Raw genomic sequence first — 26804 nt, forward strand, 5'->3', positions numbered from 1 at the left:
TATTTCTCACACCCTTTCCGCCCAAAAACGGAATTAGCTGCTACAGAGCCTCAGTGGCTTCAGTCTTTTAAGAATTTATCTGAGGAACAGCGACACATACAGGTTTGGTAAAGGAGGGGCGAGAGGCTCCTTTAATTTCTAATAAACTTTTCAGATGGACTTCTCACAGCTCTCTCTAGATTTGTCAACAGCAGACAGCCAATCCATGGCTCTCCAGATGTCTAGGGACGACAATTCAAAATGAAAGCCGAATGAGCTGGCTGTTTGCCTTCTCCAAAGTATAACCCTGATCTTAAACTAACTTGTTTTATAATGGCCTAGACTTAAATTAACTGAGGAATAGGAATCTGGGCTTTTGACCCCGGGAATATGCGAAACGAGCTGACGGTGAATCTGAGCAAACGAGGGGGAAAGAGAAACCCACTCAACCTAAAATCTTCCTCTTTGCCTCTGACCCTAATGGTAGGGTGTAGCTTATTCCTTACGGCATCCGGCCAGCATAAAATGTGTTCGCAGATATTCCGTGGAAGGAAATTCAGAGCAAAGTAGGATACAAATGTTTTGCTGTATGTTCAGACATGACAGCTGAACAAGTGATAGCAGTTTTAAAATTTTATAACTAGACAATAAGTGAACAATATTTAAATTGGATAACACGTAAACAAAAAAGAAAACATGCACTCCTGTAGTCATTTGGGCTGAAAGGCAAAGATCATATTTATACCCAGAAAGAATTAGATGGGCAAGTAACCAGATGTAGCAAACTTCTCAGAGGAGGGGAAAGAAAGCAAATGCAATCTTATAATTTCAATTTAAGGATACACAAACATAAAGTATATACTATAGCTACAGATGTTTCTCATGCTGAATGAAACTACACACTTCTTTAACACCTTTGAAAAGTGCTTTGGTTAATCTCTATCTACATTCGGAGCATTTGAAGGTTTATTCCCTCTGTGGGCCCTTTCGTGTCGTTGAAAAGTGCTACTGTGACTGAATCTCTTTCCACAAATTGAGCATGCAAAAGGTTTCTCCCCTGTGTGGGTTCTTTGGTGTTCCTGAAGACAATAACTCCTCCGGAATCTCTTTCCACACGTTGAGCATGCAAACGGTTTCTCCCCTGTGTGGATTCTCTGATGCTCTAGACATGGGCTACTGTGACTGAATCTCTTTCCACACACTGAGCATGCAAAAGGTTTCTCCCCTGTGTGGCTTTGCAGATGTCCTTGAAGTTTGTAACTGTGACTGAATCTTTTCCCACACTCTGAGCATTCAAAAGCCCCTGTGTGAGTTTTCTGATGTAGGTGAAGTGGGCTACTGTGACCGTGGGCTTTTTGATGGTATTGAAGATTGCGTCTCTGACTGAATCTCTTTCCACAGTCTGAGCATCCAAAAGGTTTCTCCCCTGTGTGGGTTCTCTGATGTACTAGAAGATTACTCCTTATAGTGAATCTCTTTCCACACTCTGAGCATTCAAAAGGTTTCTCCCCTGTGTGAATTCGTTGATGCCGCTGAAGACCGCCACTCTGACTGAATTTCTCTCCACACTCTGAGCATCCAAAGGGTTTCTCCCCTGTGTGGATTCTCTGATGCTGTTGAAGACTTCTACTCCGACTGAATCTCTTTCCACACTCTGAGCATTCAAAGGGTTTCTCCCCTGTGTGGATTCTCTGATGCTGTTGAAGACTTCTACTCCGACTGAAGCTCTTTCCGCACTCTGAGCATTCGAAAGGTTTCTCCCCTGTGTGGGTTCTTTGATGTTGATGAAAGTGGCCACTCTGACCGAATCTCTTTCCACACACTGAGCATTCAAAAGGTTTCTCCCCTGTGTGGGTTTTCTGATGTTGATGAAGACAGTAACTCTTACGGAATCTCTTTCCACACTCTGAGCATTCGAAAGGTTTCTCCCCTGTGTGGGTTACGTGATGCCGCTGAAGAGAGCTGCTGTGACTGAATCTCTTTCCACACACTGAGCACTCAAAAGGTTTCTCCCCTTTGGGTATTCTTTCATGCCCACGTAAATGAGATATATTTCTGAAGTCTTCCTTGTTCCTCTCATCATCCTCTGCTGGAATAAACAGAGAAATCCTGTCAGCACCTGGGAGGGACTGAGGACCCTTTGGCCTCGGCCAGGTCAGCTGAACTGCCCCTCTGCCTTTCCCAGGAATATCTAATTTTAAGGAGACACCCCACCCCCAATAGACACAGCTGAGCAGTTGTCCAGGATGAGTTTTGGAGCCTCCAGATTTCAGGCCCCCAGGAAGCCTCCCTCCCTCTCCACCGGGCTGCATGATTGTTCCAAACCGAATGTCGCTCAGAAGAGGATCAGAAACCCCTGTGTGTGTTCCTTGCCTGTTCCCTAAACATCACCGTGAGGGATACTCACTCTCAGCCAGCTCATTTCGGAAGGAAACCTGCCCTCGGAGGCCTCTGGAGGAACCAGGCAGCCTTTCTTGGGCTACAAGGCCCTCGTCTGTCTCCACCATGGTCTCTCTCTTACTTCTGGCTTCTTCTGCTCAGAGAGAGAGACACAAAGAGAAAGCTATCATCCTTCCATGAACAAAGAAAGAAATTCAAGGGTAGAAAATACTTATCCTTCAACAAGAGGTGCCATCTAATACCAGTTATTTTATGTCTTAGACAGAATAGTTAACTTTTCTTGTTTTTCTGCTGCTGAACTGGGTATACTGCCCTTGTTGGTGATGTCTTATCTTAAAAGACTTCATCAACCTTTATACATATACGTCCAAGAACAGGATCTGCTCTCCTCGGGTGTCCTCTCCTCGTGAACTCGCTGACCGTACAAAGATTCGTGACCCAGGAAGATCATTTCCAGACCCCAGGTGGAGCGGGTCTTTGCAATCCCATCCAGGGGGAAAGGTGTTTTGGGAAAGCTGGCATCAGAAGGAGGAGGATCTGGGCCCTTTCATTAGCTTTCTGAGGGTTGCTCATCCATCTCCTTTGCTGCAGGCCTGGACACCTTCTCTGGCTTGGATGAAAGACACAATCCTGGCCTCAGCTGTCCCTGGGCAAGAACACACGTGAGGACACAGGAAATGCCTCTGCATGCCAAGAACCAGCTCTGACATGAAGCTACAGCCCCTCCCCAAGAAGAGGGACAGGTCTCAAAACAGTGCAAAGCTATTCGGTGCTTTGATTCCTCCTTGAGCACAATGGCTGCCATCCACAGCTTTGGCCCCAGTGTGGGATCCTTACCCAGAAAGGCCAGATCCTGAGAGATCTCCCGCATGACTTCCCCGTGCAGGGCTCTTTGTCCGGGATCCAGCAGGGCCCACTCGGCCTCCGTGAAAGAGACGGACACCTCCTCCAAGGAAAAGGGGCCCTGGAGGAGAAAACAGACCCCCCCCTCAGAGATCTCGCCTGGCAGAGACTGACCCCCGGAAGGGAGGCGTCTGGGAAGGGACAGGGCGCTTGGCTTGGGGTGGGTCAAGGGGAGGGGACTCAGAGCATCTCCCGCCTGGACCCCTCGTAGAGACTGCAGAGGCAGAAGCCCCCCGGGGAAAGGAGGAGGGACCCAGGCTGTCCCCCCTCTCATCTCTCCTACCTGGACTGGAGGGGGAACAGCCATTTCTACACCTCTGAGAAGATGGTTCAGGGGCATCTCTCCACTGCCTGTGAGTGAGACAAAAGAGGGAGGGTCTCCCCTGAGAGCCAGCTTGGGGTCGTGGTTAGGAGTGCGGACTTCTAATCTGGCGAGCCGGGTTTGATTCCTCGCTCCCCCACATGCAACCAGCTGGGTGGTCCTGGGTTCGCCACAGCACTGAGAAAACTGTTCTGGCCAAGCAGTGATATCGGGGCTCTCTCTCCATCCCCCCCCCTGCAGAATTACAATCCCAGACCAGAGAATCCCCCTTTCAACCCCTCGTTTCTCCCTCGCAGTGAAAGAGATGGAGGACCCCCACCCACCGCCCAGCCCCATGGCCAAAGGGATGCAGACCTGTCCCTTGTGTGTGTCTGCATGCCTGCTTTGGGGGGGGGGTCTATGGCATTATACGCCCCCCCCAATGTCCGGGAAGGCCAGGAGCTGAGATCCCACCACCTCTCTCTCTCTCTCTCTTTTGCAGAATTAAAATGATCAGGAAGCGAAGGCCAGATTCCTACACCGGATCGTTCTTCCTCCCCCGCCCCCCCATCCCCACGCTTCTTACACAGTGGAGGGAAAGCGATGCGGAAATCTGCATTTCTCTCTTCGGATCCCCCCTCATGCATGACTCCCTCGCAAGGAGACCTTCCGTGGATCGAGCTGCAGTCCTCCCCCACTTCCTCGCAAGGAGCTTGTCTTCTCCTCCCCCCCCCCCCTCTCAAAAAAATAATCAGCCTCTCTAGGAAACAGCTCCGGCCCCTTAACCCCTGCAGTGCTGGACAGTAAGGGACACGCTCCCCGGACTTGCACGTGCGGACCGGATTCCGGCCGGGCTGCAGATCAGTGGGGCTCCTCGGGAGTCACCGCGCCCAGGAGTCCCCCTGTGTCCTGGACTCTGATTTTATTGCTCTGTATGCAGTGCGGGCAATGCAATCGACTCATTTGCTGCGGGATCCCCGCCTCGGGATCTAGTCAGTTTCCGGTGAAAGGGGCCGGACTCTTCCTCTGTGGGGGGAGGGGGGGGGGTGCAGAAGGGCGGAGGAAGCTCTGATTGGCTGCAAAGAGGGAGAGCTCCAGATCTGCAGAGGAAGAGATCTGCTGCAGCAGCAGCAGCAGGAGGGAAGAACCCCGCGCTTGATCCGGGGAAGGTTTCCTTGCAAGGAGGTGGAGCAGGATCGTGGCCGGACCCGGGGAAGGTTTCTGTTCTGTATGTAGTTCTGTAGGTGGATCGGGGCGGGCAGTGTAATTGACCAATTTGCTGCGGGATCCCCGCCTCGGGATCAGTTTCCAGTGGAACTGACCAATGGCGCCCCCTGGTGGGGAGATCCACTGCCGGTGGCGGTCCCGAGGGGATTCTCGGTGCGGTTCTGCCTCCCTGCCCTCCCAGCCAATGCAGACGGACTGGGAAGGGGCCAGGGAAGGTTTCCTTGAAAATAACTCATATTGGGGGTGGGTGGGGGGGTGGGAGTAGATCTTAGAGAAGTCCCCTTTCTCCTTCCTCCCTTTGTGTCTCAACCGCTGCAAGGAGATCCGTTTGGACTCCCACCCTGCAACCTCTAGGATCAGCAGCTCCTGCACCAGCTGTAGGAGGTTCTGCATTCTCTGGTGTAGGATCCCAGTTCCCCTACCCGGGTAGTTCTAATAAAACACTTTATTATACATTTATTATTATACTGCCTGCCCTGCCTGGTCTCATCATTATGAGCTCTGCTCCTTTCGAATGCAAAATATCCCACGTTTCCAAGGGCCGTTTCAGTTCTGCAAAATCAAGATGCCTCGGTCAGTCACACGGTCTTCATATCCTGGAGGGGAACTTCCTGGACCTTTTGGGGCTGGGAGGGTGCTCGGGGGAGCACAATACAACTGCAATCCCCCCCCTCCAAAACAGGCACACCCCCACTCCCAAAAGGATCTCTGTGCTCCAGGGATCCATTATAATTCTGGGAGATCTCCAGGCCCTGCCCTGCCTGGAGGCTGGCCTCTGTCTTAGGCATCACTTTTCCTCCTTTCTGGTGGTGAACCATCCGTGTCTCTAAGTACAAGAGGAAAAGCAAGTGTGAACCTGGAGTTCTGTAGCTTGTGGTTTTAATTGTGGCTCTATTTCCTTCTGCCTTGCTGATACCTGTTTCCCTCTCCTTCTTCCCCAGTAAGTTTGGGGCAACTGAAGAGAAGGAGATGGAAGACCCGGACCCGAAAGCACCAGGAGTTGGAAGGAGGTCGAGGGAAGACCCTCATCCCGGACAGGGGGGCCTTTATTTGTGTACATCAGCACAGGAGTATAACCAAGTTATTTATTCACGGTCATGGAGCAGTAGTCCACGCAGTACAGACGTAATACAAATAAGAACCGTCTACTCGTGTCATGCTGAAATATAACACGTATAGCACTGATCACTACAAGGCTTTCTAAAATAATATTTTACGGATTAATAACCCATTTCCTTCTTGTTACAGTTGCCAGCCAGACAAATCTAACGATATTTGATGGACGTGATTTCTTTCTGGCGGATAGGACAAGTGGGAAGGTGTCGTTTCCTCAAGCCTTGAGGACATTCACAAAGTTTTGTTGCTGATGCCTCCGAATTTGGTTATATAGCGGACATTTGAACAGGACACGCTTCATGGTCTCAAGGTGGCCCTCTTTACCTACGCAAGCACGCAGTTGGTAGCCTCTCAGATAGGCCAAGGATGGGATGTTATGCCGGAAGAGGATAAAAGATCATCTATAGTCTGGGTTTGTAATATTGATCAAGTATGGCCTCGGATTATCCCCGATGAGGTGATCTTCCCTAAAAAGAGAGTCCAGTATTCTGTTAAGGTCGTGTTGCCGCTCCATCTCTGTCACCCTTGTTTGTTATTTTGCCATGTCATATCCCAAGGGGAATGGTAGAGGACAGGAAAGCCTGGAGGATCGTTGTCCATGGGGTTGCGATGGGTCGGACACGACCTCGCAACTAACAACAACAATAATCCCAAGGCCAGAACAAGTTGGTCAGAGACGCCATGCTCAGTTTTTTACTGAGCGTGGATTGCCATGGTGCGGAATAAGTATCAATATCAGACCCTTATCAGACCCTTCTGAGGGAAAAGTTGTTATTTAGTAGCTGCCAAATCCCTCTCAGGAATTCAGATTGATTTTATTCCGCACGCTCCAAATTACCTGATCAGATTTACTGGTGCCTCATACATCAGCTGGGTCAAGGCCTTGGCCTTAAAGATATTTATTGCATCTGGGACAGAACGTCCTCCTTTCTGACAGAAAAAACTTTTGAATCCTGCCTGAGTTTTTCTGGGCGCTTAAAGATATTAATATATGAGCAGATCTTGCCTGGAATGTAACAAAGCAAAACTACAGGCACAGAAAGAGGAGGCTCTTCTAGGAGAAAAAGAAAAAGAGAGAGGCAGGAGAGTTCACGCAGGGAAAAGCCAGCGTGAAAGGGAAAAGGAGGCAGAATAGAACATGGGAAACCAAGGTTTGAAATTAAATGGAAAGAAACAGAATTGTGAAGCCTAGTCCTCCTTAAACTGAGGAAAGATACGGGGGAGAACCAAAAAAAAATTCCAAAATATCATACAATGGACGAGGTGGAAGCATTTTTCTTTCACTTTGAAAGAACCTGAGCAGATTTTCCTGAGGAACGCATGGTGTCATTTAGGTCCTCAAATCTGTGGTATTTTAAGTGAAATTTATGTGGAAATGAGGGGAAGAAGAGAGCAGAAATAATGAGTTATTCACAGGAAGGGTTAGAGGTAGACTGGGATGGAAGGCAGGACAGAGCAGTTGGGCCTTCAGGGAAACATTTCCCCATAACCGTGTTAAAATTTTTAACTGAGGGGGAAACATTTTACCTCAGAAAAGCAGACCTCTCCCTTGTTAAAAAGGAGGTGGTTTCTTTCACTTTGAAAGAACCTGAGCAGATTTTCCTGAGGAACGCATGGTGTCATTTAGGTCCTCAAATCTGTGGGATTTTAAGTGAAATTTATGTGGAAATGAGGGGAAGAAGAGAGCAGAAATAATGAGTTATTCACAGGAAGGGTTAGAGGTAGACTGGGATGGAAGGCAGGACAGAGCAGTTGGGCCTTCAGGGAAACATTTCCCCATAACCCTGTTAAAAATTTTAACAGTGGGGGAAACGTTTTACCTCAGAAAAGCAGACTTCTCCCTTGTTAAAAAGGAGGTGATTTCTTTCACTTTGAAAGAACCTGTGCAGATTTTCCTGAGGAACGCATGGTGTCATTTTTGCCTCAGAAAAGGAGGAGGAAAATTTTTGCCTCAGAAAAGCAGACTTCTCCCTTGTTAGAAAGGAGATGGTCCGTAGGCTGTTTCCACTGCCAGACAGAGGGACACCTGAAAAAGAACTGTTCTAACCTTTAAAAACCCCAAATACCTCCTAGAGAAATTTTTTTAAAAATTCAGTGATGAAGGATGAAGAGATGCCCGCCATATGTCCACCTAGGGAACATATAGAAATGGTCCCTCAACCACATTGAATTTTAAAAGTGAACCAAGCACTGGAGGAGTTCAATAAGGAGTACATAGAAAATCACGAGGTAAATGAAGCGAAAGATATATGGACTGAGACACAGCGCCTGAATTCACCCTTTTAAAAACACAATATGTTACCACAGATACCTGCCCTCTCAGAAATATAGAATTAAGGGCATTGGTGAGGAAGTAGTTGAAGTGCAGAAGCCACACCGAACGTGAACTATCAAGGATACTGGGGTCCTTTTCTAGTGGGTGTATGGGAAGAACTGGAAGCGCCCATTTTATTGGGAAATTATCTTACTGAGAAAGCGGGAACTATTCACATTATCACATGAAAGCCAGCTTGGTGTAGTGGTTAGGAGTGCGGACTTCTAATCTGGCGAGCCGGGTTTGATTCCCTGCTCCTCCTTCACATGCAGCCAGCTGGGTGACCTTGGGCTAGTCACAGCAATGATAAAGCTGTTCTGACCGGGCAGAGATATCAGGGCTCTCTCAGCCTCACCCACCTCACAGGGTGTCTGTTGTGGGGAGAGGAAGGGGAAGGCAACTGTAAGCCGCTTTGAGACTCCTTCGGGTAGAGAAAAGCGGCATATAAGAACCAACTCTTCTTCTCCTTCAGTAATATCAGGGCTCTCTCAGCCTCACCCACCTCACAGGGTGTGTGTTGTGGGGAGAGGAAAGGGAAGGCGAATGGAAACCGCTTTGAGACTCCTTCGGGTAGAGAAAAGTGGCATATAAGAACCAACTCTTCTTCTGCTTCAGTAATATCAGGGCTCTCTCAGCCTCACCCACCTCACAGGGTGTCTGTTGTGGGGAGAGGAAAGGCGGATATAAGCCGCTTTGAAACACTTTTGGATAGAGGAAAGTGGCATATAAGAACCAACTCTTCTTCTTTTTCAGTTTTATCAGGGCTCGCTCAACTTCACCTCCCTCACAGGGTGTCTGTGTGCGAAGAGGAAAGGGAAGGCAAATATAAGCCATTCTAAGACTCTTTAGGCTAGAGGAAAGTGGCATATAAGAACCAACTCTTGTTCTTCTTCAGTAATATCAGGGCTCCATCAGCCTCCCCTCCCTCACAGGGTGTCTGTTGTGGGGAGAGGAAAGGCAAGGCGACTGTAAGCCGCTTTGAGACTCCTTCGGGTAGAGAAAAACGGCATATAAGAACCAACTCTTCTTCTGTAATGTCTCTGCTGGCCCAAGAACCAACGCCCAGATTGTCTTGTTGAACACAGGTACGTTTATTTGCACGGCGGTTAAAAGAAAGCTGAAGCAGCAACCAAGAGGCGACAGCAAAGGAAGAACAACCCAGCAGAAAAACAAGGTTGCTTAAACGCATCACAGATGTGCTAAGAGAATGAACCATCTTAAAGAAACCTACATCACACCGGATGCTAGGCATAACAGTTACCAGAGAGAACCAAAGTTTGGACTTCAGCACACACGCTGTAAAAATAGCAACCCCCAAACTGTTCAGAAAAAACAGGTTTTCAATTTTTCCTATCTGAAAATTGGAAAGCAATGGGGGGGGGGTAGTTACCCTTGACTAGGGCGAATGGATCTTGCAACCGGCCCTGGTGATGCTCACCCTCTAGAGATGTTTGTGAATGAAGGATCCTGGCTAAGGTTATGCCAGTAGCAAAGAGGCATTCTATACCTCTTACCCTCCCCGTGTCTATCTCCTTGCAGGATTTGGGGGGGGGAAATTGGATTTTACCAGTCTTTTAAAATCATTTTTTTTAAATTAAATGCTGGTGTATCACCGCCTTTGATTAGATTTTTTATATCAAATAGATAAGGAAAAGAAAAAGCATTAAAAATCATGTTTTATTGAGTTTTCAAAGAATTATTTTTTAAAGCCTGAAGAAAATAGTAAGAACAGAAGAAAGTCAATACCCAGATACTGAAGACCAAATAATAGGCCAGCTGTTACTGTTTCAGTATTTCAGCAATGTATATAAAGTATATTAAAGTTCACCTACACTCCAACTATTGTAATTGTTACCAGATGTTACACAACTCGAGGATTCTGGTTTACTAATTTAACATAATTTAACATGATTAGCTTTCGCTTTGTGGGTTCTCTGCTGTGTGGGTTCTTTGATGTCGTTGAAGAGTGCCGCTCTAACTGAATCTCTTTCCACAAACTAAGCATCCAAAAGGTTTCTCCCCTGTGTGAATTCTCTGATGCCGCTGAAGAGAGCTATTTTGACTGAATGTCTTTCCACACTCTGAGCATCCAAAGGGTTTCTCCTCTGAGTGGGTTCTTTGATGATGTGTTTGAAGAGTGCTACTCTGACTGTATGTCTTTCCACACTCTGAACATCCAAAGGGTTTCTCCACTCTAGGAGTTATCTGATGTTCTTGTAGATGGCCTCTGTGATGTAATCTCTTTCCAGAGTCAGGATGCAAAAAGTTTCTCCCGTTTGTGGATGCTTTGATGTTGTTGAAGAGTGCCACTCTGACTGAATCTCTTTCCACATTCTGAGCATCCAAAAGGTTTCTCCCCTGTGTGGGTTCGTTTATGTCGTTGAAGAGTGCTACGCCAACTGAATCTCTTTCCACACTCTGAGCATCCAAAAGGTTTCTCCCCCGTGTGGATTCTTTCATGTTCTTGAAGATGGCGTCTATGACGGAATCTCTTTCCACACTCTGAGCATCCAAACAGTTTCTCCCCGGTGTGGATTCGTTGATGTTGTTGAAGAGTGCCACTCTGGCTGAATCTCTTTCCACACTCTGAGCATCCAAAAGGTTTCTCGCCTGTGTGGGTTCTTTGATGTCTTTGAAGACTGCTACTGTGACTGAATCTATTTCCACACTCTGAGCATCCAAAAGGTTTCTCCCCTGTATGGGTTCTTTGATGTTCTTCAAGATGGCGTCCCTGACGGAATCTCTTTCCACAGTCAGAGCATGAAAAAGGTTTCTTTCCTGTGTGGGTGCTTTGATGTTCCTGAAGATTCTTACGTTGACTGAATCTCTTTCCACATTTTAAGCATTCAAAGGGCCTCTCCCCCGTGTGGTTGCTTTCATGTTGCTGAAGATACCGACGTTGACTGAATCTCTTCCCACACTCTGAGCATCCAAAAGGTTTCTCCCCTGTGTGGGTACTCTGATGTTGTTGAAGACTCCTACTTTGACAGAATCTCTTTCCACACTCTGAGCATCCAAAAGGTTTCTCCCCTGTGTGGGTTCTTTGATGTTCTTGAAGATGGCCTCTGTTACCGAATCGCTTTCCACAGTCAGAGCATGCAAAAGGTTTCTCCCCTGTGTGGGTTCGTTTATGTTGTTGAAGATGGGTTTTCCGAGAGAATCTCTTTCCACACTCTGAGCATACAAAAGGTTTCTCCCCTGTATGAGTTACTTGATGTTCCTGAAGATGGCCTCTATTACGGAATCGCTTTCCACAGTCAGAGCATGCAAAAGGTTTCTCCCCTGTATGAATTTTTTGATGTTCTTGAAGATGGCCTCTGGTACGGAATCTCTTTCCACAGTCAGAGCATGCAAAAGGTTTCTCCCCCGTATGAATTGTTTGATGTTCTTGAAGATGGCCTCTCTGACGGAATCTCTTTCCACAGTCAGAACATCCAAAACGTTTCTCTCCTATATGAGTTATTTGATGTCCTTGAAGATGTTGTCTCTGACGGAATCTCTTTCCACAGTAAGAGCATGCAAAAGGTTTCTCAACTGTGTGGGTTCTTTGATGGTGTTGAAGACTGCTACTTTGACTGAATCTCTTCCCACACTCTGTGCATTCAAAAGGTTTCTCCCCTGTGTGGGTTCTTTGATGTCGCTGAAGATTAGGTCTGTAATTGAATCTCTTTCCACAATCTGAGCACCCAAACGCTTTCTCCCCTGTGTGTGTTATTTGATGTTGTTCATATTTGCTTTTGTGAATGAATCTCTTTCCACACTCTGAGCATCCAAAAGGTTTCTCCCCCATGTGTGTTCTGTGGTGCACAAGGAGATGTGATCTATCTTTGAAGTACTTTCCACACTGAATGCATTTCCTTGCCTCCATTATCCTGTGGTTTGGAAAATGCAAATTCATTTTTGTTCCAGCTTGCTTCTCAACCACAAGGCTGCCTTTCTTTCTCTGTGGTCGGCCTCGATTCCCATCCTGTTCTTTCAAGTCTTCCTTTCGAACTCTCAGTTCCTCCGCCTCCTCCTTCTTCTGGTCATCCTCTGCTGGAATAAAGAGAGAGGTCCTGTCAGCGTCTGTGAGGGCTGGAAGGTCCCCAGGCATCTACTGACTGCAGGAGAAGACGGATTGCCAACCCGGTAGCCTCGTCCTGCTTGGCTGATCTGAACACCCCTCAGCCTTATCCCAGAATATCTACTCTTTAAGGATACCTCATTGCCCCTCCCCCCAGACAGCTGCAGCGGAGGTCCTGTTCAGAAGGAGTTTTGGACCCCCCAAATTTCAGGCCCCCAGAAGGCCTCCCTCCTCCCTTCCCTTCTGCAGAAGGCTGCAAGATTGTATGAAACCAAAAGCTGCTCAGAAGTTCATCAGAAGTCCCCTGTGGCTGTTCATTGCCCCTTCCCTGAGCATCACCATCAGAGATACTCACTCTCAGCCAGCTCCTGTGGGAAGGAAACCTGCCCTCGGGATCCTCTGGAGGAATTTGCCAGGAATTCTTGGCTTGCGAGCCCTTTGTCCGTCTCCACCAGAGTCTCTCTTGGACTTCTGGCTTCTTTTGCTGAGAAAGGGAGAGAGAGAGAGAGATCATTCTTCTATGGGGAAAGAAAGAAATTCAAGCATTTAAATTCTGTTCAGAGGCTGGATCCGTGGTCAAGGTCAAAGGCCACAATCCCACCTTGGGGTCCCAGAAGGTATAGGCCAAAGGGAAGCCAGGTGAACGTTATCCTCATGACGTGCTAAGGGGGCTTGAGAGCTTCCTGGGTCATCAAGATGACCACTTTTGTGCATAGTAGGGTTACGTGGCAATCGTTACACACAGGTATTTGTAATACAGCAGGAAACGGTCTTCTACCCTGTCAAAACGTCCTACTTGATTAGTGGAACTGGAGATGTTGGGGATTGAACCAGGGGCCTTCCGCATGCCAAGAAGGAGCTCCGCCACCCACCCACAGGCCTCCCCAAGGCCTCAAAAGGGTGGACTGCTACTCAATATTTTGATTCAGGCCACATCAAAATGGCAGCCATTTGCAATTTTGGCCCCAGTGTGGGATCCTTACCCAGAAAGGCCACATCCTGAGAGATCTCCCGCATGACTTCCCTGTGCAGAGCTCTTTGTCCGGGATCCAGCAGGGCCCATTCGGCCTCCGTGAAAGAGACGGACACCTCCTCCAAGGAAAAGGGGCCCTGGAGAAGAAAGCAGACCCCCCCCTCAGAGATCTCGCCTGGCAGAGACGGACCCCCAGAAGGGAGGCGTCTGGGAAGGGACAGGGCGCTTGGCTTGGGGTGGGTCAAGGGGAGGGGGCTCAGAGCATCTCCCGCCTGGACCCCTTGCAGAGACTGCAGAAGCCCCCCTGGGGAAGGAGGAGGGCCCTGGGCTGTCCCCCTCTCACCTCTCCTACCTGGACTGGAGGGGCAGCAGGTGCTTCCACACCTCTGAGAAGACGACCGTTCAGGGGCATCTCTCCCCTGCCTGAGAGGGAGACAAAGGAGGGAGGGAGGGTCTTTGCTTGCTTGTTCCCCGATTCTTTTATCACCTGATTCTTCGTACACTCAGCAAGCTTCTTCACACTATTTACTAAATTCTGGGAGAGGTAGCAGGAAAGGCAGGAAGGAAGGAAGGCAGGAAGGAAGGAAGGCAGGAAGGAAGGAAGGAAGGGTGTTTGCTTGTTTGTTTTCTTTCTCAAACACCACTTTTTCACGCTTTTTACTAAATTCTGGGGGAGGCCAGAGGGAAACATTACGTGTGCACAAGCCTCAGAGATTGTAAAGGCTGAACGCAAGTTTCAGACCTTTGTACCTGGCCTGGGTGGGAGGGAAAGAGGGTGGGGGAAACAAGGCCGCCCGGGGAAACAAGGTTGCTGTTTTATGTATTATTTTATGAGTAAATCCATGGGGACACAGAGTGCTGCAAATGAATTCCGCATCGTGTGACGAAGAATTTAATTTTTTCCCTGACCGGCACCCTCTACCCACCAAATGCACCCAGCCAAGAGGAGTCCTTCCCACAGGTAGGCGCATCTTGGGCACGATCCATGGCCTGCGCCTTCTGCCCCTCCTCGGGCGGAGCTCCTTCGGTGGCTTCGGTCTTCACGGAGGGTCCCAACCCCTGGAACAAAAGATGAGGAAGGGAGGAGAGCAAGGAATGGGTCTCTGCAACCGCAAGGATTATCTAGGGGGATAACAAATTATCCAGTCAAAGAGGCCGCTGACGGAGGCTAAGCAGATGCTGAACAATCCGGAAACGTTGCCACAAGCTGGATGGGCAGACCGGATTCTGAACAGGCTACTGCAGTACAGTGGGGCTTCTCGGGAGTAACCCAGTCCTGGGCTGCCCCTCCCTCCCTCCCTCGTGCAGGGCTGGGGCTGCCCTTACGGCCGTCCTGGAGGGAATGCAAGGGACCTTCTCCTGTGAATGGCAAGAGAAACCCCACCGCAGTTCTGTGCCACCCAGTTCACAGCAGAGCCTCGCCGAAATGTTTCCCCGTCTGCTGCGCCCTCTGCCCCCCCCTCCGTCCCCCGTGGGGCCTTGGGAGCTTGGCTGGGTCCCAGGTCCCTCCCGAAGATGGGGCTGCCGGGCAACAGAGCCTATGGAAAGCAGAGGTCAGCTGCCTTCGTGGACCCATCCGTATTCAGAGAGAGATTATTTACTATCAAAGATCATTGGCCTGTAGTTATAAAAGGGACTGGTGACCCCTCCCTTCCCTCTCTCTTCCAACATCTAACCCCCCCCCCCCACCCCACGATTTACTTACAAGGAAACCTTCCCTAGATCCGGCTGCAAGCCTCCCCCACTCCTTTGCAAGGAACGTTCCCTGGATCTGCGCCTTGCCTCTTTGCTGCTGCTGCTGCAGACCTGACCTCTCTCTTGCCAAAAAGACACTCCCCCCCCCTGGATGACACTTTCCTCTCTTAGCCCCGCTCCCGTGCTTGGCCTCTCTAGGAAAGAAATCAGTCCCCTTAACCCTTGCAGAGCTGGGCAGAAAAGAAAACAATCCCCTCTTCACCTTCCCTCGCTCAAACAGACTGACCAAGTGGATTCCGGCCGGGCTGCAGCTCAGGGGGGCTCCTCGGGAGTAACCCGCCCCGTTAAGGTTGCCTATAGCATAGAAATGACCTGAGACATGCTTTCTTGAAAATATGCAAAAAGATTAACCGCTCTATGGACTAGAATCCATTGCAAAGTCTAATCGAAATGGTCTCCATATACTGTGCCCATAGCCCCGTAGGGATTTTAGGACTCAGCTGGGTCCTGAGTCCCTCCAGAGAAATAGAGGCTAAGGGAGAGTGCTTGCACTGGAAGGCTCACGCCTTGAATAAATCTTTGTTGGTCTTAAAGGTGCTCCTGGACTATTGGGGCGGTGGAATAGTACTGTCTATGGACAACCAAAACTTCCACCTAAGATGTTTAATACAAGAGCCTCTTGTGGCGCAGAGTGGTAAGGCAGCAGATATGCTGTCTGAAAGCTCTGCCCATGAGGCTGGGAGTTCAATCCCAGCAGCCGGCTCAAGGTCGACTCAGCCTTCCATCCTTCCGAGGTCAGTAAAATGAGTACCCAGCTTGCTGCTGGGGGGTAAACGGTCATGACTGGGGAAGGCACTGGCAAACCATCCCGTATTGAGTCTGCCATGAAAACGCTGGAGGGCGTCACCCCAAGGGTCAGACATGACCCGGTGCTTGCACAGGGGATACCTTTACCTTTAAGCAGTTACATGACCTCTCCTACGTTTTCTTAGATGCCATACAAGATTTCTTTTTTACAATTTAAATTTTCATACGCACAAAAATTCAAAACATACAATATAGCTGCAGATGATTTCCACATTGACTGAAACTCCACGCTTGGAGCATTCAAAAGGTTTTCCCAGTCAAAAGGTAAACCTTTGTGTCACAAATGGGTCCGTACAGGGAAGCAAATACCTTAATTTATCATGAGCGGAAGACAATGCTCCTGGTATAATTTCATTAAGAAGTTTCCCCCTAGGATCTGTGTAAAGTGGGCACTCCAATAGAGAGTGTGGCACATCTTGAACTGCTGGGTTCCCACAGACACAGAGATGTTGCAAAAGAGGAATTTGAGCATATCTCCCAGTCAGAACAGAAGAGGGCACTGACTAAAATCTCAGGGCTAAAAACACTACCCTTAGCTTGCTCACATATATATATTATCCAGATACAGGGCTCTGCTGTGATCTTTCTTAAGGGTCTTAAACCACAGGGCACACCTGGACTGCACAATGTTTGCATCCTGGAGGAAAACACACTCTCTTAGGTCTTTGTTATTTCCTAATTTTGCTATCAATCATCTTGGACAGTGTAATGTGAAACAATACCATCTATGAAGGCAGAAAGTGGCCCTTTAACTTCTAGGGCAGAGTTAAAGCACTGATGGCTGAAAGACTTTGTAGTAGGCAGTCTATTTTTCTTCCACCATTTAGCAGGGCTAGATGAGCGCGAGGTCTAAAAGAGGGAAGTCCAAGCTCTGTCCTTATCAAGTTAGCCTGGGCCCCTTTTGGGACACATCTCATGAAGGTGTTCTGAATGGATTGTAAGCCACTGAGCGCTTGCTCCTTCCTGCCCCAAACTTCAATACCATACAGTAATCTGGGGATGATCTTAGTCGTGAAAAGTTTGATACCTGGTTCTATGAGGTGTCCCCCCTTTGTAGGGTAAAATCTCATGATTGCCCCCAAGGTCTTTAATTGCTGAGGCTTTTAGGGATGCTACATGGACATTTCATGACAGGGTGTCAGAGAATGTCACACCTAAATACTTAAATGATTTTCATTATTCGATTTGGGTGCCCTGTATGCTCCAAGTTGATCTTTTTGGTTTTCTTTTAAAGACAATGATTTTTAGTTTTGATAGTTAACAGTTAGAGCATCCTCTCTAAAGTAATTACCCAATGTATTCAGCAGCCTACTTAATCCAACTCCGGTCAGAGAGAAAATTGCCATATCATCCGCATACAGCAAGACGGAGATTTTCTGCTGGCCTGTAGAGGTTGCGACAAATTGTATGCTGGCTAATCTCTGCACTATATCGTTAATATCGTTCTTTTATTTTGTTAATGCCAGATGTTTTTATGTATCTTGTAATTTGACTACTGGTCTAGTGCCGTAATAATAAAGACTTGACTTGATATCGTTAATAAACCAGTTTGAGACAGTTCGGTGTAGTGGTTAGGAGTGCGGACTTCTAATCTGGCATGCCAGGTTCGATTCTGCGCTCCCCCACATGCATCCAGCTGGGTGACCTTGGGCTCGCCACGGCACTGATAAAACTGTTCTGACTGAGCAGTGATATCAGGGCTCTCTCAGCCTCACCCACCCCACTGTTAGCGTTGCATGAAGCGTAAAACCGTTGTAGTGGTGTGTCACCTCGATGTGACAGAAGAACACAAGCAACACAGGTTGTAGGTTCCTTAGCAGTTATTTTATGTACAGAATATTTACAAGTTATCCAGCAGAGTGCTGCGCGCACAATGGCATTTCAGAGAGGGAAGAACAGCTTTCCCATCACTCCTTATATACACAACCTATGTACATGCAACCTTCTCTAATATTGCATCAGCTTTCTATCCAGCCAATAGAAGCATTTGTGCTGTGTCATTCCTGTGCACCTGACACTTCTCACATGATCAGTACCTGTCAGTTAGATCAGGTTGATCAACTTCACGCTGTTAGCTGTCACTTGGTACATTATACCAACACCCACAGGGTGTCTGTTGTGGGGAGAGGAATGGAAAGGCGACTGTAAGCTGCTTTGAGCCTCCTTCGGGTAGGGAAAAGCGGCATATAAGAACCAACTCTTCTTCTTCTTCTTCTTCTAAACAAATTAAAGAGCAAAGGAGCCAGGACCCAGCCTTGATTGACTCCGTTTCTGATTGGAATATCCTTTGTTGGTCCCACTTTAAGTTTTGCCAATGTGTCAGTATGTAATTGGCGCAAAAGGGACATAAGAAGCTCATCCAACTATGTCATATGTAGCTTCTGCCAAAGCTCCCTAGCGATAGAGTCAAAGGCTGCTGCTAAGTCAACAAAGGCCACATATAAAGTTTTGGCTGGACCATTCATTCCAGAAGCAGCCAGATGCTAAAGCGTTTGGCAGTGATCTATTGGGAATGTCCTTTTTTGAACCCCGCTTGCTGTGGGAAGATTGCATTATTTTTATCGACCCAGTCTTCCAGCTTTTTAAGTAAAAATTTACCATAGATCTTAGAAGATATGTTTAATAAGCTAACTGGACGGTAATTGTATGGGTCTGTTTTATCCCCTTTTTTATGTTTTGGGACTACAATACTTGTCTTCCAACCTTCTGGGAATTTACCCATGTTGTTGATTTGTGTAAACATCTTGGCTAAGATCAGAGACCACCAGTCAGGAAAGGTTTTAAAGAAGTCAGAGGGTAGCAGATCTTCTCCAAGTCATTTGCCTGAAGCCAGCGCTGAAATTATATCTCTGACCTCTGTTGCTGCCACCGGGGCCCTGTGGATTGTCATCTGTCCCAGAGAGCTGGGATAAGTGGCTCGCAGTTCCAAATTTTTTTGAAAAGTGATCAAACCAGGTGTTCGTGGAGTTTTGAGCTTCCAGTTGCTGATCAAATCTCATCAGACCCCAGAAGGGTGCCTCGTTTTTATCTTTAGTGACTATCTCTAATGTCTTCCACATACCTTTTGCATAACCTTTATTTTTTGTTTTTGGGCTTTTTTTGGATCAGGTTTACTTTTAACTTTGCTGTCCTTCGCATGTTAGATTCGCTCTGATCATATCTGCTCCTTCTCAGGCAATTTAGTAACTGCATTTTAGGCTCTCTGCACTCTTGATCAAACCAATTGTTCTTCGGATTTTGCCCAGCCCTTATAGATTTGTCGCTACTGAACAGAGGTTCGAGGAAGCTAAGTATCTGAGCCAAAGGCAATAAAGCATCACACTCCCGGTCTGATGGTAGCTGCTTTTCCTTCACAGTATGGTAAATTAGCAAAAGAATTAGGGAGGTCTTCCTCAACGGAGTTATCTAGTCGAACTGGCTCCAGTAAGGCCGGGCATTGTAAAATTAATGAGGGTACACTTGAGGAATTGAAGGCAAGAATAAAATTTTTTTTGCTGGCTGCAAATAATTGATGGGATCTACCTTTACGAGGTCTATTGAATCATGGTTCATCTTTAATAATTTTATTTATTTATTTATTTATGATATTTATATACCACCCACTCCGGAGGCTCAGGGCGGTTTACATGGAACGTATGAACAGTACATGAAACAATCCATAACATATGAATAAGCATAACAATAATACTAATAACTGAGAGTGGTAACTGTGTGGGTTCATAGATGCTGCTGAACATGGAATTTCTGGCTGAATCTCCTGCCACACTCAGTGCAACTAATACGGTTCTCCCCTATGTGGCTTGTTTGATGGCGTTGAAGACCGCCATTAACACTGAAACTCTTTCCACACTCTGAGTATTCTGTCCCCCTTGTGGGTTCTTTCATGTTGCTGAAGAGTACTACTTTGACTAAATCTCTTTCTACACTCTAAACATTCAAAAGGTTACTCCCCGGTGTGGATTCTTTGATGATGTTGAAGAGTGTCACTGCAACTGAATGTCCTGCCACACTCTGAGCATCCAAAAGGTTTCTCCCCTGAGTGGGTTCTTTGATGTTGTTGAAGAGTGCCACTCTGACTGAATCTCTTTCCACACTCTGAGCATCCAAAAGGTTTCTCTTCTGTATGGGTTCTTTGATATTTGTGAAGAGTGTTAGGGTGGCTGAATGTCTTTCCACACTCTGAGCATCCATACGGTTTCTCCCCTGTGTGGGTTGTTTGATGGCGCTTAAGATCGCGTCTCTGACTAAATCTCTTTCCACATTCTGTGCATCCAAAAGGTTTCTCGCCTGTATGGATTCTTTGATGTTCCTGAAGATGACCACTGCGACTAAATGTCTTGCCACATTCTGAACATACAAAAGGTTTCTCCCCTGTATGGATTCTTTGATGTTGTTGAAGAACACCACTGCGACTAAATGTCTTGCCACACTCTGAGCATCCAAAAGGTTTCTCCCCTGTATGGATTCTTTGATGTTCCTGAAGATGACCACTGCGACTAAATGTCTTGCCACACTCTGAGCATCCAAAAGGTTTCTCCCCTGAGTGGTTTCTTTGGTGTTGTTGAAGATCACCACTGCGACTAAATGTCTTGCCACATTCTGAGCATGCAAAAGGTTTCTCTACTCTATGAGTTACTCGATGTTCTCGAAGATGGCTTCTTTGACAGAATCTCTTTCCACAGTCAGAGCATGCAAAAGGTTTCTCCCCTGTATGGATTCTTTGATGTTCCTGAAGATGACCACTTTGACTAAATGTCTTGCCACACTCTGAGCATCCAAAAGGTTTCTCCCCTGAATGGATTCTTTGATGTTGTTGAAGACCACTGCTGCGACTAAATGTCTTGCCACACTCTGAGCATCCAAAAGGTTTCTCCCGTGAGTGGGTTCTTTGATGTTCCTGAAGACCACCACTTTGACTAAATGTCTTGCCACACTCTGAGCATCCAAAAGGTTTCTCCCCTGTATGGATTCTTTGATGTTGTTGAAGACCACCAATGCGACTAAATGTCTTGCCACACTCTGAGCATCCAAAAGGTTTCTCCCCTGAGTGGGTTCTTTGATGTTCCTGAAGATGACCACTGCGACTAAATGTCTTGCCACACTCTGAGCATCCAAAAGGTTTCTCTACTCTATGAGTTACTCGATGTTCTCGAAGATGGCTTCTTTGACAGAATCTCTTTCCACAGTCAGAGCATGCAAAAGGTTTCGCCCCTGTATGAGTTGTTTGATGTTCTTGAAGATGGCCTCTCTGACTGAATCTCTTTCCACAGTCAGTGCATCCAAAAGGTTTCTCCCCCGTGTGAGTTCTGTGGTGTACAAGAAGTTGTGATCTATTTTTGAAGTACTTTCCACAGTAAATGCATTTCTTTGCCTCCATTATCCTGTGGTTTGGAAAATGCACATTAATTTTTATTCCAGCTTGCTTCTCAACCACATGGCCGCCTTTCTTTCTCTGAAGTTGTCCTTGATTCCTTTCCTGGTCATTCACGTTTTCCTTTCGAACTCTCAGTTTCTCCACCTCCTCATTCCACTGGTCATCCTCTGCTGGAATAAAGAGAGAGGTCCTGTCAGCCCCTAGTCCTGCTTGGCTGATCTGAACACCCTTTCCCCAGAATATCTACTCTTTAAGGATACCTCATCCTCCCCCAAACAGCCACAGCTGCCCAGAAGGAGTTTTGAACCCCCAAGAAGGCCGCCCCTCCCACTCCTGCAGGGTGTATGATTGTATGAAACCAAATGTTGCTCAGGAGGGGGTCAGAAATACCCCAGGGCTGTTCATTGCCCCTTCCCTGTGTATCACCGTCAGAGATACTAACTCTCAGCCAGCTCCTGTGGGAAGGAAACCTGCCCTCGGGATCCTCTGGAGGAATTCGCCAGGAATTCTTGGCCTGCGAGCCCTTTGTCCGTCTCCACCAGAGTCTCTCTTGGCCTTCTGGCTTCTTTTGCTGAGGAAGGGAGAGAGAGAGAGATCATTCTTCTATGGGGAAAGCAAGAAATTCCAGCATTTAAATTCTGTTCAAAGGCTGGATCCGTGGTCAAGGTCAAAGGCCACAATCCCACCCAGTGTCAGGGGAATGGATCTGTGAGGAAAAGCACCTCAAGGCTTAAGGTGGTTATTAAGTGTCCTGGTCCCACCTGCAGGTATTCCTGCCTTGGGTCTCCCTTTTGAGCAAACAGCCTGATCTTTGTCAAGGCCGGACTTCAGTAGGTGGGAGCTGGTTCCTTGAGAGACCCTATATCCAGTCGTGAAACCGGGAGGGAGGGGGATAAAGGGGGCTCTGACGGCCTCTGGGAAATCCCATCGAGGAGGGCCCTTGATTGGGTTGTTGACCAGATGAACTTGGGGTCCCGGAAGGTATAGGCCAAAGGGAAGCGAGGTGGACGTTATCCTCATGACGTGCTAAGGGGGCTTGAGAGCTTCCTGGGTCATTAAGATGACCACTTTTGTGCATAGTAGGGTTAGGTAGCAACCGTTAACACATATACTGCTGCGAGGTTACCAATGACAGGACTCCCGTAGCACCCAGGACATCTGTACAGATGGCCACTGAATTCGATTAAACTCATGTTTGAGGTCTGACGGAACTGCCAGGGGATGTAAAGTTTCCCTCCTGTAGAACCAGGCCCAAACCCACCCACCCGCACCCCATGCCCACACCGGTTGTGTGTTCCCAGATCTCCACGGTCCTTGTCATCATCAAAGAAAGCATGATATTTCAACACAAAGATAAGGTTTCACAGCTCCTTGGCAACCTGAGGCCACAGGCTTGAGATAGCAGCTCTACACTCGCCACCTCCAACTGGCTACGGATCCCTGGCCCTAAAGAGGCACGTCGGACCTCCACAAGGGCCAGGGCCTTTTCATTCCTGGCCCCCACCTGGTGGAAGGAGCTCCCTGAGGAGATCAGGACCTTCCTGAACTACCGCAATTGTGCAGGGCCTGCAAAAGGGAGCTCCTCCCCCAGACCTAGCTAGGGATTGGCCATTCTATTGTTTGTTGAAATGATGCTCTAGTGGGGGATCAAAATGGCAGCCATTTGCAATTTTGGCCCCAGTGTGGGATCCTTACCCAGAAAGGCCACAGCCTGAGAGATCTCCAGCATGACTTCCGCGTGCAGAGCTCTTTGTCCGGGATCCAGCAGGGCCCACTCGGCCTCCGTGAAAGAGACGGACACCTCCTCCAAGGAAAAGGGGCCCTGCAGGAGAAAGCAGACCCCCCCTCAGAGATCTCGCCTGGCAGAGACTGACCCCCGGAAGGGAGGCGTCTGGGAAGGGACAGGGCGCTTGGCTTGGGCTGGGTCAAGGGGAGGGGGCTCAGAGCATCTCCCGCCTGGACCCCTTGCAGAGACTGCAGGAGCCCCCCTGGGGGAGGAGGAGGGACCCGGGCTGACCCCCTCTCACCTCTCCTACCTGGACTGGAGGGGCAGCAGCCGATTCCACACCTCTGAGGAGACGACGGTTCAGGGGCATCTCTGCCCTGCCTGCGAGGGAGACAAAGGAGGGAGGGAGGGAGGGAGGAAGGAAGGAAGAGTTTTTGCTTGTTTGTTCTCTGCCTCAAACACCAAGCTTTTTCACGCTTTTTACTAAATTCTGGGGGAGGCCGGAGGGAAACATGAGGTGTGCACAAGCCTCAGAGATTATAAAAGCTGAACGCAATTTCCAGACCTTTGTACCTGGCCTGGGTGGGAGGGAAAGAGGGTGGGGGAAACGACGGGGAAACGAGGTTGCTCCTTTATGTATTATTTTATGAGTAAATCCATGGGGACACAGAGTGCCGCAAATGAATTCCGCATCGTGTGACGAAGAATTTAACTTTTTCCCTGACCGGCACCCTCGACCCACCAAATGCACCCAGGCAAGAGGAGTCCTTCCCACAGGTAGGCGCATCTTGGGCACGATCCATGGCCTGCGTCTTCTGCCCCTCCTTGGGCGGGGCTCCTTTGGTGGCTTCTGTCTTCACGGAGGGTCCCAACCCCTGGATCAAAAGATGAGGAAGGGAGGAGAGCAAGGAATGGGTCTCTGCAACCGCAAGGATTATCTAGGGGGGCAACAAATTATCCAGTCAAAGAGGCCGCTGACGGAGGCTAAGCAGATGCTGAACAATCCGGAAACGTTGCCACAAGCTGGATGGGCAGACCGGATTCTGAACCGGCTACTGCAGTACAGTGGGGCTTCTCGGGAGTAACCCAGTCCTGGGCTGCCCCTCCCTCCCTCCCTCGTGCAGGGCTGGGGCTGCCCTTACGGCCGTCCTGGAGGGAATGCAAGGGACCTTCTCCTGTGAATGGCAAGAGAAACCCCACCGCAGTTCTGTGCCACCCAGTTCACAGCAGAGCCTCGCCCCGAAATGTTTCCCCGTCTGCTGCGCCCTCTGCCCCCCGTCCCCCGTGGGGCCTTTGGAGCTTGGCTGGGTCCCAGGTCCCTCCCGAAGATGGGGCTGCCGGGCAACAGAGCCTATGGAAAGCAGCGGTCAGCTGCCTTCGTGGACCCATCCGTATTCAGAGAGAGATTATTTACTATCAAAGATCATTGGCCTGTAGTTCAAAAAGGGACCAATGACCCGCCTTCCCTCTCTCTTCCAACATCTAACCCCCCCCCCACACACACACACACACACACGCGATTTACTTACAAGGAAACCTTCCCTAGATCCAGCTGCAAGCCTCCCCCACTCCTTTGCAAGGAACGTTCCCTGGATCTGGTTCCCTCTTTGCTGCTGCTGCTGCAGACCTGACCTCTCCCTTGCCAAAAAGACACTCCCCCCCCCTGGATGACACTTTCCTCTCTTAGCCCCTCTCCCTTGCTTGGCCTCTCTAGGAAAGAAATCAGTCCCCTTAACCCTTGCAGAGCTGGACAGGAAAGAAAACAATCCCCTCTCCACCTTCCCTCGCTCAAACAGACTGACCAAGTGGATTCTGGCCAGGTTGCAGCTCAGGGGGGCTCCTTGGAAGTAACCCGCCCCGTTAAGGTTGCCTACAGCATAGAAATGACCTGAGACATGCTTTCTTGAAAATATGCAAAAAGATTAACCGCTCTATGGACTAGAATCCATTGCAAAGTCTAATCGAAACGGTCTCCATATACTGTGCCCATAGCCCCGTTGGGATTTTAGGACTCAGCTGGGTCCTGAGTCCCTCCAGAGAAATAGAGGCTAAGGGAGAGTGCTTGAATTGGAAGGCTCACGCCTTGAATAAATCTTTGTTGGTCTTAAAGGTGCTCCTGGACTATTGGGGCGGGGGAATAGTACTGTCTATGGACAACCAAAACCTCCACCCAAGATGTTTAACACAAGAGCCTCTTGTGGCGCAGAGTGGTAAGGCAGTAGATGTGCTGTCTGAAAGCTCTGCCCATGAGGCTGGGAGTTCAATCCCAGCAGCCGGCTCAAGGTCGACTCAGCCTTCCCTCCTTCCAAGGTCGGTCAAATGAGGACCCAGCTTGCTGGGGGGTAAATGGTCATGACTGGGGAAGGCACTGGCAAACCACCCCGTATTGAGTCTGCCATGAAAACGCTGGAGGGCGTCACCCCAAGGGTCAGACATGACTCGGTGCTTGCACAGGGGAGACCTTTACCTTGACCTTTAAGCAGTTACATGATCTCTCCTACGTTTTCTTAGATGCCATGCAAGATTTCTTTTTTACAATTTAAATTTTCATACGCACAAACATTCAAAACATACACTATAGCTGCAGATGATTTCCACAGTGACTGAAACTCCACGCTTGGAGGATTCAAAAGGTTTTCCCAGTCTGGGAGCTCTTTAAAGCCACTGAAGAGGGCCACGGTCACTCAGTCTCTTTGTACTCTCAGAGCATCCGGAAGGTTTCCCCCCTGTGTGATGGCACGGGAGATGGTCACTCATACTGAATCATAATGAATCTTCTTATACACTCAAGACAAAAGTTATTGCACTAGGCCGTAGGCCATTAAAATTGTTAAAAATACACACAGAATAAAAAGTACACAATTCGTACGTTCTGCTCATTTGCCCACAGTATCTGCCACTAGGCTAGCTTGTATCTTTCTTGCAGCCAACGCAAAGGTGGTAAACCTTTGTGTCACAAATGGGTCCGTACAGGGAAGCAAATACCTTAATTTATCATGAGCGGAAGAAAATGCTCCTGGTATAATTTCATTTAGAAGTTTCCCCCTAGGATCTGTGCAAAGTGGGCACTCCAATAGAGAGTGTGGCACATCTTGAACTGCTGGGTTCCCCCAGATACAGAGATGTTGCAAAAGAGGAATTTGAGCATATCTCCCAGTCAGAACAGAAGAGGGCACTGACTAAAATCTCAGGGCTAAAAACACTACCCTTAGCTTGCTCACATATATATATTATCCAGATACAGGGCTCTGCTGTGATCTTTCTTAAGAGTCTTAAACCACAGGGCACACCTGGACTGCACAATTTTTGCATCCTGGAGGAAAACACACTCTCTTAGGTCTTTGTTATTTCCTAATTTTGCTATCAATCATCTTGGACCGTGTAATGTGAAACAATACCATCTATGAAGGCAGAAAGTGGCCCTTTAACTTCTAAGGCAGAGTTAAAGCACTGATGGCTGAAAGAGTTTGCAGTAGGCAGTATATTTTTCTTCCACCATTTAGCAGGGCTAGATGAGCGCGAGGTCTAAAAGAGGGAAGTCCAAGCTCTGTCCTTATCAAGGCAGCCCGGGCCCCTTTGGGAAGGGCTAAGACACATCTCATGAAGGTGTTCTGAATGGATTGTAAGCCACTGAGAGCTTGCTCCTTCCTGCCCCAAACTTCAATACCATACAGTAATCTGGGGATGATCTTAGTTGTGAAAAGTTTGATACCTGGTTCTATGAGGTGTCCCCCCTTTGTAGGGTAAAATCTCATGATTGCCCCCAAGGTCTTTATTGCTGAGGCTTTTAGGGATGCTACATGGACATTTCATGACAGGGTGTCAGAGAATGTCACACCTAAATACTTAAATGATTTTCATTATTC

The 26804-nt window shown here is 48.3% G+C and overlaps 1 protein-coding gene and 1 long non-coding RNA gene across 4 annotated transcripts; one reads left to right on the forward strand and one right to left on the reverse strand.

Annotated features, from left to right (window-relative positions):
- Nucleotides 1–78: 78 nt before the first annotated feature.
- LOC143827498 (uncharacterized) lies at nucleotides 79–24621 on the reverse strand. Its single transcript, XM_077317092.1, is given in 19 exon segments — nucleotides 79–2068; nucleotides 2387–2515; nucleotides 3217–3343; nucleotides 3566–3633; nucleotides 4170–4379; nucleotides 10163–10497; nucleotides 10499–12275; nucleotides 12659–12787; nucleotides 13287–13413; nucleotides 13620–13699; nucleotides 14203–14335; nucleotides 14603–14823; nucleotides 19558–19697; nucleotides 19699–21382; nucleotides 21655–21783; nucleotides 22908–23034; nucleotides 23240–23319; nucleotides 23681–23813; nucleotides 24468–24621. Coding segments are annotated over 18 exon segments (6714 nt in total). The 5' UTR covers nucleotides 23742–23813; nucleotides 24468–24621; the 3' UTR covers nucleotides 79–911.
- LOC143827130 (uncharacterized) lies at nucleotides 4331–10166 on the forward strand. Of its 3 annotated transcripts, none has more exons than XR_013227195.1 (3): nucleotides 4331–4811; nucleotides 5752–6338; nucleotides 8994–10166. It is a non-coding gene; the product is annotated as an uncharacterized LOC143827130 (long non-coding RNA). The 3 variants fall into 3 exon arrangements; XR_013227196.1 differs by having other exon boundaries at nucleotides 9326–10166; XR_013227194.1 differs by having other exon boundaries at nucleotides 5752–10166.
- Nucleotides 24622–26804: the final 2183 nt, after the last annotated feature.

The sequence above is a fragment of the Paroedura picta genome, chromosome 17 (assembly GCF_049243985.1).
Source record: "Paroedura picta isolate Pp20150507F chromosome 17, Ppicta_v3.0, whole genome shotgun sequence".
Taxonomy (NCBI): Eukaryota; Metazoa; Chordata; class Lepidosauria; order Squamata; family Gekkonidae; genus Paroedura; species Paroedura picta.